At 51.5% G+C, this 12,170-nt stretch overlaps 1 protein-coding gene across 9 annotated transcripts in view; it reads right to left on the bottom strand.

Moving 5' to 3' along the window:
* Positions 1-9,463, bottom strand: part of ZNF236 (zinc finger protein 236) — a 109,120-nt gene extending 99,657 nt beyond the window's left edge. For 4 of the 9 annotated variants that reach the window (XM_086683252.1, XM_086683242.1, XM_086683248.1 and 1 more), the window contains exon 1: positions 9,119-9,463. In XM_086683252.1, coding sequence (XP_086539378.1) covers positions 9,119-9,173 — 55 coding nt within the window. In that variant the 5' untranslated portion in view covers positions 9,174-9,463. Of the gene's footprint in view, positions 1-6,956; positions 8,394-9,118 lie in introns of those variants that run through there. The other 5 variants (XR_015242668.1, XM_086683251.1, XM_086683243.1 and 2 more) reach the window with 4 other exon arrangements.
* Between the last annotated feature and the right edge of the window lie 2,707 nt (positions 9,464-12,170).

Below are 12,170 nucleotides of genomic sequence, written 5' to 3'. Positions count from 1 at the left end.
TACGTGACAGAATCACTTCGTATTAATGTATTCGCTGCCAACGCTGTTTCTCATCTCTGCGAACGTACGGTTCATGTCAGCACTGCGACGACAATCAGGTAGAGCTGAATGAAGACTGCCACAGAAAACTGTGCGTGGCCCCGTCCGAGAGCCTGTCCCGATTTCCAATGACGTATGTATGTGCAGGACATGCTATTTTTAACGTACCTATCTTTAAAAACGGGTATCTATAGCTTAAAGTTTGGGTCGTTGGTCACAGATTAGAGAGATGGTGATGAAAACAGGCCTAGCAGTCATGAGACTTCTGAGTGTCCGTCCTGACAAGTGGTCAGTAAGGTCTCCGCAAACCAGATAATCCGTCGCTTGGCTCAATTCTTCCTCCAAAGATGAGGCTGGTTTCCTTACAGGGAATTTACAGGGTGGTTGTGGAAATCCAAGTTATAATAAATAGGAAACAAAAAATACTTCTCCAGAAAAGCAAAATGCACATCTACTAGGAAGGCCAGAATTAAATGAAATTCTCATTATTTTTTTTTTCAACGTTTATTTATTTTTGGGACAGAGAGAGACAGAGCATGAACGGGGGAGGGGCAGAGAGAGAGGGAGACACAGAATTGGAAACAGGCTCCAGGCTCCGAGCCATCAGCCCAGAGCCCGACGCGGGGCTCGAACTCACGGACCGCGAGATCGTGACCTGGCTGAAGTCGGACGCTTAACCGACTGCGCCACCCAGGCGCCCCAGGAAGGCCAGAATTAAAAAGACAGACAAAAACAAGGATTGATGGAATATGAAGCAACTGGAAATCGCACGTACCATGAGAAAGAGTTAAAAATCACTACAATCACTCAAAAACCATCTGGCAGCATTGACCAAAGCTGAACGCACATAAACCCTGAACCCATCAATTCAGCTCCCGGGTATAGCCCCACAGAAACCTGCACATACGTGGACCGAAAACATGTTTAGGGGCACGTGGGTGGCTCAGTCGGTTGAGCATCTAACTGATTTCAGCTCAGGTCACGATCTCATGGTCCTGAGATCGAGCCCCGCACTGGGCTCCGCTCTGGGTGTGGAGTCTGCTTAAAATTCTCTCTCTCCCTTTGCCCCTCTCCCACACGTGCTCTCCCTCTCTTAAAAAAAATCAAACCACATGTTTAAAAATGCTTACAGAAGCATTACTATGACAGCCGGCAGCTAAAAACAATGCAAATGCCCTTAAATAGTAGACGAAGAATTGTCAATCTACAGGTGACAAGTAGAACAATGAAGCATCTAGATGGAACACCTAAGGAAAGGTCTCCGTGATCTTACGACTGTCAAAAATTCCCTATACAGGCCCCAAAAGTACTAAACGTGAAAGAACTGATGTTAGACAATATTAAGATCGGGAATTTCTTTCATGGAAAGATATCCTTAGAAGAGTGAAGGGCAAAGTAAAAGAACTCCCCCACGGTATATACAAAGAACTCCTATAAGTCAATAATGAAAAGACACACGACTCTTCACCAAAAATAGACAGATGTCAAGCAAGCGTACAAAAAGATGGTTTACACTGTATCTCAGAAGGGAACTGCGGATTCAAACGACACACCACCGTACACCTAGGAGAAGGACTAAAGTCTAAACAAATCAATGCCAGGTGCTAACGAGGATGTGGAGCAACAGAAACTCCCGCTCTCTGCTGGTGAGAATGCACAACGGCACAGCCACTTTGGAAGAGGGCGGCGATCTCTTGCAGAGCGAAACACAGTCTCCCCACACCATCCAGCACAGTGTTTACCCACACGAGCCGGAAACATGTCCGCACAAAAAACCCGGCGCACAAACGGTTATAGCAAGTCGCAACTGCCCAAAACCGGAAGCAACCAAGATATCCTTCAAAATGTGAATAAACGGACTGTGGCACATCCAGACAATGGGATATTATTCAACAATAAAAAGAAATGAGCTGTCAAGCCATGAAGAGATGTGAGGGAATCTTAACTGCATATCGCTTCGTGAGAGAGGGCAGTCCGAAGCTCTGTATGGTATGATTCCCGCTTGAGAGCAGGCAGAACGATGGAGACAGTGAACCCTAATGTAAACTAGGGACTTTACCACAAAACTGATCCATTGTTACAAATATAACACTATTACAAGATGAGAATAAGAGGGGAAATCCTGGGGGGGGGGGGGAGATTGGGGAGGGGGATGATAAGAAGTATAGAGGAACTAGGTACCCTCTGCTCAATTTAACGTAAGCCTGAAACTGCTATAAAAAGCAAAGTCTATTAACTAAAAATACATAAATAAGATATCCAATCCAGCAGGAAAGTGGGAAAAGACTTAAAACAGGAGCCTCACAAGAGAAAACAAACGGCTAATGAACATAAAGTCCTCATTAGCACCGAAGCGCAAGTTAGAAGTCAAGATTAACACTACACAGACCGCAATAGCTAAGATATTAAAAGGACAGCGCGGACGGGACTCTGGGACACTGCTGGAAGGAGATTAAACTAGCACAGTCACTAGACAACTGTTCGGCAGTGTCTGCTGGGACCCAGAAACGCATACAAGTTCACAGCGGCGCTGACCTGTAATAGCCCCAAAGTGGAAACCATCCAAGCACCCAGAGCAGAAAGGACAAACTGACAGTGTGTTACACAACGGAATAATATACAACCATGTGAATGAACCTATCTCTGCCAAACAATAGCAGGGAGGGGCGCCTGGGTGGCTCAGTGAGTTGAACGTCAAGACTCTTGATTTTGCCTCAGGTCCCCATCTCAGGTTTCCTGAGCTCCAGCCCCCAGCAGGGCTCTGTGCTGACAGCACAGAGCCTGCTGGGGATTCTCTCTCCCTCTCTGCCCCTCCCCACTTGCTCTTTCTCTCAAAATAAATACATAAAAGCATTAAAAAATAAAACCCATAAACGAGAACAGGGATGATCTCATAAAAGCAAACACTGAATGAATGAAGCCAGAAACAAAAGGGTACATACTGTGAATCCAACTTAGTTTGAAAGCAAGTCGAACTAACCTGAGGTATCAGAAGAGGACAGTGGGGCGGAGAGGGACGTGGTAGTAACTGGGAGGAACAAAAGGAACTTTTAAGATACCACCGATGTTCTGCATACGCATACGTGAAGTTCTTCACTTTAAAATCCGCACACTTCCTGTATAGATGTTCTGTTTGATTAACATCATTACCAAAATACGATAAGGCTTTCAAAAACATACAGGTCTGGCTTCTCTTGAAAAATCACAAGCCACGGCGATAAGTGGACGGAGCAGAGCAGGAGCCTGCCCCCGTGGACAAAACAGGACCCCCACACTTCTCTGAAACCCCCAGAAGCACTGGCACCTGTTACCTTCCCCTGCTCTGCTAGCCTCTGTGGCTGACTCCCTTAATCAGAATTCAGACCCCGGTTGGTGCTGCTTATTATGTTAAGTAAATTATTCTAATCCACTAAAGCAACAGTTTTCTGCTCTGCTGAGAGGAATTTGGGGGGACGGCACCCTAGAGAAACCCTCAGTCTCATGCCTTTCAACCTGCACAGCCCTGCCACAGATCAATGGTTTTCAGCCTTGACCACACAGCAGAATCACCCGGGTTCCACCTCACCGGTTTGGAAGTAACTGGACTCAAGGCCCGGTCATCGGGATTTTTTAAATCTCCTAAGGTAATTTCAACGTTTTGCCAAGGGTGAAAACCACATCTCGAGACCTTGCTGTATTATTTCACGTAAGAAAGTTCCAACACTAAAAGTAATTTGAAAACCAGTTGGGCACAGAGACACAGTCTTTGTATACAGAGAAAATATAAAGACCCTGATATATGATAACGATCATTTTAAAAAGCACTGAATTGATTTTTTTTTTTTTTTTTTTATTTTTTTTTTTTTTTTCAACGTTTTTTTTTTTTTTTTTTTTATTTTATTTTTGGGACAGAGAGAGACAGAGCATGAACGGGGGAGGGGCAGAGAGAGAGGGAGACACAGAATCGGAAACAGGCTCCAGGCTCCGAGCCATCAGCCCAGAGCCTGACGCGGGGCTCGAACTCACGGACCGTGAGATCGTGACCTGGCTGAAGTCGGACGCTTAACCGACTGCGCCACCCAGGCGCCCCTGAATTGATTTTATCTAATGAAGGATTACGGTGCAGTCCAGTTTTCCCAGGCTGTATTTGTGTCAGAGACCAAGATTTTTTTTTTTATTTTTATTTTTTTTTTTTTTTTTTTTTTTTTAATTTTTTTTTTTCAACGTTTATTTATTTTTGGGACAGAGAGAGACAGAGCATGAATGGGGGAGGGGCAGAGAGAGAGGGAGACACAGAATCGGAAACAGGCTCCAGGCTCCGAGCCATTAGCCCAGAGCCCGACGCGGGGCTCGAACTCACGGACCGCGAGATCGTGACCTGGCTGAAGTCGGACGCTTAACCGACTGCGCCACCCAGGCGCCCCAAGATTTTTTTTTAAATACATCCTTATAATGAAATATTTTTCCTTTATTGTGAAAAGACCAAGATTTTGAACTCATGTTAACTCACCACTTGTTTCCAGGATAGTAAATCTTTAAATTTTGTGTTGCCTAATACACTTTCCTCAAAATACTAAAAACTCCAAGTTTCTGCCTACCTAAAAAGTTCAACTACAGAGAGTGAAGGGTACTCCTTTATGAAAAAATCTTTTCGGGGCGCCTGGGTGGCTCAGGTGGTTGGGCGTCCGACTTCAGCTCAGGTCATGATCTCACAGTCCGTGAGTTCGAGCCCCACGTCGGGCTCTGGGCTGACAACTCAGAGCCCGGAGCCTGCTTCGGATTCTGTGTCTTCCTCTCTCTCTGCCCCTCCCCTGCTCATGCTCTGTCTCTCTCTGTCTCAAAATAAATTTAAAAAAATATATATTTTCATCCTTGGACACCTGATATTGTCAGAAAGTTCTTATTCGAAGCAGAATCTGTCTCCCCTTAACTGTTACCGCCAGGAGTACCTAGTTCCGCCCGCTGAAGCAGAGGATTCACCTCTAAATCTGAGGGCACGGGACCTCCTGCCGTCTCGCACACAAAATCCTACTGCTGAGCCCTTCCCACTAGCCCAGTGCCCTTGGAGGGGACAGCAGCTTCCTGAACACGCGCAATAAAATCTGAAGTGGCCTGAAGTGATCATCTGAGCAACAGAGGACTTGTGGATCCATTTGGCTCAAGCTCCGTCTCAGCTCTCAGCTCTGGAAATGAAGCGTTACAAATACTCCTCCGACAGAAAACAGAAAGTGAGCAGGAGGCCGACCACAGGTACAGCCCGGGAGAAAAAGCGTGTACCAGCGCACTGGAAAAAACAAACGGAGGCCAGACAAGGTCCCAAAATGTGGCTTCCATCAAGTCACTACTGCTTAGCAAAACTAAAGCGTGAGGAGGAAGCACTCCTATCTCACCCAGCTTTACTCACCCAGGAGAGAGTGCCAGGCGCCAAGCAAGGGCTGGACAAACACGCCCCTCAGCTGGGAACCCAGGCTTACTCACCACGGGGTCCTCCTCCCCGGCAGCTGATGTCCTGCAAGATCCCGGCGGATGCCAGAAACCACAGAGGGCGTGGAACCCTGTACATCGGGTCTTTTCCTACGCTTACACACCTACCACAAAGTTGAGCATACGCTGCGCACAGTACGAGATCACCAAGAACTAATAACCGAGTAGACACCCGTGACGACATTCTACAGAAGCCGTGTGCATGGGGTCGCCCTCTCTCTTACTGTGCTGCACCTGCCCTTCTGGTGACGACAGATGATACAGTCCCCGCATGACCAGATGAAGGGAGGTGAGTGACCTTAGGCCTGTGAGGCATTGGGACACAGCGTGGGGCCACCGTGACCTCCTGAGGACAGGCCGCAAAGAGGATCACGTGCTTCGGCCCGCGGGGCCCCAACAGATGGAAATGGAAAGTGCGGAGAAGGGTGGACCACTGCACTCGTCCTGAGCCAATTACTTCCAGAAAGGTTTGTCAGCGGGCCTACCCCCACCTCCTCTTGAGGTTTCCACACTGACAGCATCCTCTCCGGGAACCCTGCACTTCCAGCGCCTGTTACCTGCCGCCGGAAGCAGAGTCCCCACCGTCGCAGGACACAGGGTCCTGAGGAGCCAAGGCAGAGATGACCTCTCTGCTGTTGAACTTTGCAACCCAGCCCCTAGCACGGCGACAGGCAGTGCTTTAAAACGTTTTAAATAAACTAACCCATGTGTAGGCCTTTATATTTATCAAGGTGGAACAATACAACGAACGCACCATCTGGTCAAACGTAGGTTCAAATCTCAACTGTGCTGACTAGGCGGGGAAACCTTCCAAATCCCTTCACCTCTCTGAGCTGCATTTCCCCGCCTGCAAAAATCCCCACTGATCTTCCACGTTTTCTTAGGAATAAAATTCCTAACGGTAACACAGAAAACAAGGTAATTTCAGGCGATGAGAGGTATCATTAACAGAGTGACAGAGCAACAGTCCTCAAACATTCTGATCTGGGGATCTTTTCACGTTCTTAAGTATTACTGAGGACTCCGAAGACCTTAAGTTTATATAGATTACATCATTATTCGCCCTACTCAAACCGAGCACTGTTTAAAATAGCTCTTCAATTAAAAGCAAACATCTAGCGTATGTTAATGCAAATACATATTTTTATGAAAAGTATATTCTCAAAAAAAAAACAGTGAAGAGTTTTCACTTTTAGAAATCTTTTTAATGTCTGACAAAACAAGCAGATCCTCCTATCTGCTTATGCATTCTCTCTGTTGCAATCAATATGTTGCGTTTCATTTTCCTGCAAATCATTTTACTTTGATAGATTGAGTTTGCCGTTTTGAGTGAAATACACCAGTCTTGATTCATGCAAAGGCGTCAGCAATTTTACTCCTAATCGTTTTTGTACCACTAGGGCAAAGGTTAACCGAGTGGAGAAACCAAATAGTACCGCTATGAAAAGATTTACCTTGCAGACCCCTGAAAGCGCCTCCGGGAACTCCAGGGGTCCACGAACCACACTTTGAGAACCACTGTGGTAGAAAAAGACTGGTGTAAAGTGAAGTTATTTGCAGGCAGGTTTGAGGAAGGCCTTTTTTAGGAAGCTGACGCCCTGAGACCTAAGGGAGGAGTCAGAGGAGGCGGATTCTCAGAATATCTGCGAGGAACACGAAGAATTGAAGGCTACAGCAAGGAAAAGAGGGAGATGAGCCCTAGACAAAGGCCAGATCAATTAGGATCCTGCACGAATGTCGATCTGACTTTAAGAGAAATCCTTTGAGGAGTTTTAATCGGGGTGTGGCCCTATGATATCCGTTTAAAGAGCCCCTCCACGGACAGGTGATGGACCTAGGCTGGGGCCAGACTACCTGGGACTCAAGTCCACCTGGAGACAAGGGGGCTGGGGAGCCAAGGACACTGGCGATAGAAGAGGTGGGGCTCACTGCAAACACATTTTTGAGGAAGAAGCCACAAGACTTCATTATGAACCGTCTTCAGGAATAAGAGGAGGAGTATTATTCTTAAGTTCGGGGCTTGAAAACCCAAGTGAACGGTGATGCCATTCGGGAAGATGGGGAAGATTGGGGGGATTAGGTTCCCAGCCCTCCGTCAAGGCAGATTTTACATTCTCCATCCTAAGCCTTCGTTAGAGCACCTGAGAGGCACTGCACCTTCTGTTATTTTTGGCAGAGGGCACATTAACAAAAGTACAAACAGTAGACGAAATGAGGCCAAAGCCAAGGCAGTGAGGTCTTTCAGAACTCCTTCCAGAAGCCAAGAGCCACTAATCGAGATTCTGAGCAGTTACTGCCCAAATACAAATCTGCAAACCTGCACGGTTCCCCCGCCAGCGTCCCACTAAGCTCCCTAAGCGCTGTGCGAGGCGTGCGGGTTCGTGCTCAAATTCATACGCGCTCCTGTCCTAACGTCTCCTTCATTTGCCCGTCTGTTAACTTGATCAGTTATGAGACCAGTAAGACCGTCTGGTCGGTACGTCCCGTCAGTAAGTTTACACCGCTGGCTGGTCTCGACCTCTCTCCCTAAACGCGATGAAGGGCTCAGTTAAACACTATCGATCTGCAGTTTCCAGAATTGACCTTGCTCCGTTCTGAAAACCAGTGCCCGTGCGCGCCGCCTGGCACCAGCCCTTGAGTGAGTCCCAGTTTACTCCTCCTCCGGGGAAGGGTAAGCCTGGGCCACCCGGCTCGGGGACCAGCCAGCGACAGGTACGAGCCCCGGGAGCGCGTTCCAAGTCCGCACGGCCGGATCCAGCGCCCACGCAGCCCCCTCTACGACCGCCCCGGCTCTGGTCCCCACCCCACCCCCGGCTCCCCCAGTCCCCCGGGCCCCGCTGGTGCCCTCCCGGTCCCCCGGCCTCCAGGCCCCGGGGCCGGTCTACCCGGCCGTCCCCCAGGTCCGACCCTCCCCACCCCCACCCCACCCCACCCCCCGGGGCCGCGCGCCCGAGGGCCTCCCCAGGGCCTCCCCGCCGGGGCCGCGCAGCGAGCGAGCACTCGACGCTCCGGGGCGGCCAGGCCGGCCGGGGCCCCGCTCCCTCAGGCCCGCGGGTAGGGCGGGCCCTGCCGCCCGCCCACGCTACGCGCGGCCTCGGAGATGGCGGCGGGGCCCGGCGTCCCCGCGACCCGCCCGGGGAGGGCGCCTCCCTCAGGAAGGCCGCCCGCCGCCCCGGAACGCCGGGCCGGGCTGGGCGGCGGGCGGGCCGGGGAGGCCGGATCCCCGCGGGCGGAGGACGGCGGGGGAGGAGGGCGGCCGGGGGAGGAGAAGGAGGAGGGGGAGGGAGGAGGGCGGCGGCGGCGGCGCGCACCTCGCCCCCGGCCCCCGCCGCCGCCGCCCGCCCGGCCCAGGAAAGTAGGCCCAGCCCGGCGGAGGGGCCCGCCGCGCCGCGCCGGTATCATTCCGCCCGCGCCCTGCGGCCCGCACTCGGGCGGCGGCGGCGGCGGCGGGTGCGGCGGCGGGCGCGGCGGCGGCGGCGGCGGGCCCCGGCCCCGCTCGCCGCCCCCGGCCCCGCCGCCCCCGGCCCGGGCCGCTCCCGGCGCCCTCCGCGCCGCATCCGGGGACTATATTCGCGCGGAGCGGCACAGCGCGGCCGGCCCGGACGAGGCCGCTTACCGGTGTCGCCGCGCGCCTTGCTCTCCTTGGGCTTCGGGGGGCGGCCCCGCGGCATCGTCGGCGGCGGCGGCGGCGGACCACCCCTCGGCCGCACACACACTCACACACATACACTCGGCGGAGCGCGCACGCGCGGGGACCGGCCGCGGGGACGCGGCGCGCGCCCGGCCGAGCGACGGAGGCGGGCGGAGCGGTCCGGGAGGGCGGGCGGCCGCCGAGCCCTGTCTGGGCGCCCGCGGGCCTCACGGGGGGAAGGCGCCCGAGGGAGCGAACGGGAGAGCTAGCACCGAGCCGACTTCGGCGGGTTCCATGGCCCGGCGGGCCGCGTTAGGGGCGTTGGGCGCGGGTGCGCGGTGGGGGCGGGGAGAGGCGCCGTGCGCATGCGCGTTCCGCCGTTCGGGCCTGGCGCGGCCTGGCGGCCTGCGGGGCCGTGGTCGCCTGGCGGCCGCCGCCTCCGACGGCCGGCCTGGGGGGAGCGGGAGGGCCGCGGTCACCTCGGGCCCCTATGGCCTGGCAGGGCGGGCCGCGGTCACTCTCGGTCGCCATCGGTCACCCTCGGCCCTGGTCGGAGGGGAGCGGCATGTGGACGTCCTCCGTCACCCTGGGTCCCAATGGCCGGCCCGGGGGGAACGGAAGGGCCGCGGTCACTCCCCGTGCCAGTGGCCTGAGGGGGGGTGGGCGACCGTGGTCCTCCTCGGTCCTGGTCTGAGGGAAGCGGGCTGTGGTCACCCTCGGTCACCCGCCGTCCCCACGTCTGGCCTGAGGGGGCGGGCATTGCAGTGTGTCAGGCCGAAGCCCGCAGCTGGGACAGCCGTCGGGAAAATCGGAAAGGGGGCCTTTGAACTGGCACAGGTGTTGAGAAAGCGCTTTCCCGGTGGAAGCAACACACAAGAAGGAAAAAGACCAGGGTCCTTGACGTGCCAGGTGCCCCCGGCGTGTTCGTGTACGTTTACGTGTGTCACTTAAGGCAGGGAACACCCGGCACGTCGTCCTGCGGGGTCTCGCAGGAAGGCCTCGGACACCCGCCCGCGGCACACGCTGCACGGCCGAACTTAGAACCCAGGCGGCTGGACCGGCGAAGACCGCCCCAGACGTCACTGATGTTCCCGTCGTCGGGTGTAACGCATTAAAATGTACACTTTCAAAGGTGTTGGTCTTTTATTTCTGTTGTTGCTCATACCAGCTTCCACAGAATTCCGACACTAAGGGGACAACAAAGAGTGAGGTGACATGATGGCACAAGGAGCCAAAGAAAACTAAGCAGAGGATCCTATTTGAAAAGAAACAAGCTCAGACAAGTTATCTAACCAACATCAGCTAGCCAATGAGTGGCAAATGGTACTGAATAACGTTTGATCCGCTGTTTTTAACGTTTTAGTGTTTTTCACAATCCTGCAAATACCATTTTACAGATGATACTGAGGTTCAGAAGGGTTAAGTAATTTGATCAAGAGAACCTAGCCTGTCAGCAAGTCCAAGGTGCAAACCCAATCTCACTGGTTCGTCCCATGTACACAGTTGCATCAAAGCAGAAATACACCTAAGGTTAGACAAAATAGGACAGTATTAACGTGTGTATCAGGGCTAGCATAGGTACAAGGCTGGGAAGATAGACTGGAAGCAGATCATAAGGATTTGTAAGTCAATTTGGTTGATGACGATGTGTATAAACGTATACCTATTTTGTTCCAAAGAAGATGTGAAGCACAGGAAAATACAAATGAGGAAATTGGGATGAAGGAAGAAAGTAGGAAACCAAAGGGAGTAAGTGCCTAAACTAATAAAGTCCAATGTACTTATAAAAGGAGACTAGGAGTTGAACTCCAGGTGTCTTAGCCCAAGAAATAGGCATGATTAGTTACAAGATTCTTACTTACCCATAAAAAAACAGCTGTAGGGGCGCCTGGGTGGCGCAGTCGGTTGAGCGTCCGACTTCAGCCAGGTCACGATCTCGCAGTCCGTGAGTTCGAGCCCCGCGTCGGGCTCTGGGCTGATGGCTCGGAGCCTGGAGCCTGTTTCCGATTCTGTGTCTCCCTCTCTCTCTGCCCCTCCCCCGTTCATGCTCTGTCTCTCTCTGTCCCAAAAATAAATAAACGTTGAAAAAAAAAAAAAAAAATTTAAAAAAAAAAAAAAAAACAGCTGTATCCCTATCACCGTATCCCTATGTAGTTTCCTACAATTGTTTCTTTCCTTACCATCCGTATGCATACACAACATATCTGTAAACCAAGGCGATTTGACTTCTTGTGATTTGGATGTCTTTTATTTCTTTTTCTTGCCTAATTGCTCTGGCTAGGACTTTCAGCACAATGTTGAGTACGACTGCTGAGAGCGGACACCCTTGTCCTATTCCTGATCTTAGAGGGAAAGCTTTGAACATTTCACCCTTGAGTATGAGGGTAGCTGTGGGTCTGTCATATATGACCTTTATTGTGCTAAGGTACATTCTTTCCATACCCAATTTGTTGAGAGCTTTTATTAGGAAAGGATGTTGAATTTTGTCAAGTTCTTTTTCTGTGTCTATTGACGTGAACATGAATCTTTTATCCTATTAAAGTGATGTATCACATTAATTTGCATTGCTTTCCAAGGATAAATTACATTTTATCATGGTGTATAATTCTTTTAATGTGCCGAATTAAGTTTGCTAGTATTTCATTGAAAAGTTTTGCATTTATATTCATCAGGGATATTGGCCTATAGTTTTGTTTTGTTTCGTTTTGCTTTCTTGTAGTATCCTTACCTGGCTTTGGTATCAGGGTACCCTGGCCTCATAAAATAAGTTTGAGAGTATTCCCTCTCCGGTTTTTTGGAAGAGTTTGAGAAAGATTGGTGTTATTCTTTAATGTTTCGTAGAATTCACTGGTGAAACCATCTGTTACTGGGCTTTTCTTTGGTGGGAGATTTTTTGAGAGAGCAAGCAGGAGAGAGGCAGAGGGAGAGAGAGAGAATCCCAAGCAGATTCCACACCCAGCATGGAGCCAGACGCAGGGTTCAATCCCATAACCATGAGATCATGACCTGAGCCAAAATCAAGAGTCAGACACTCAAC

The sequence above is a fragment of the Puma concolor genome, chromosome D3 (genome assembly GCF_028749965.1).
Source record: "Puma concolor isolate L17-30 chromosome D3, mPumCon1.1.hap2, whole genome shotgun sequence".
Classification (NCBI taxonomy): Eukaryota; Metazoa; Chordata; class Mammalia; order Carnivora; family Felidae; genus Puma; species Puma concolor.
The sequence above is the reverse complement of the archived record's forward strand: the minus strand, read 5'-3'. Positions and strand labels throughout refer to the sequence as shown.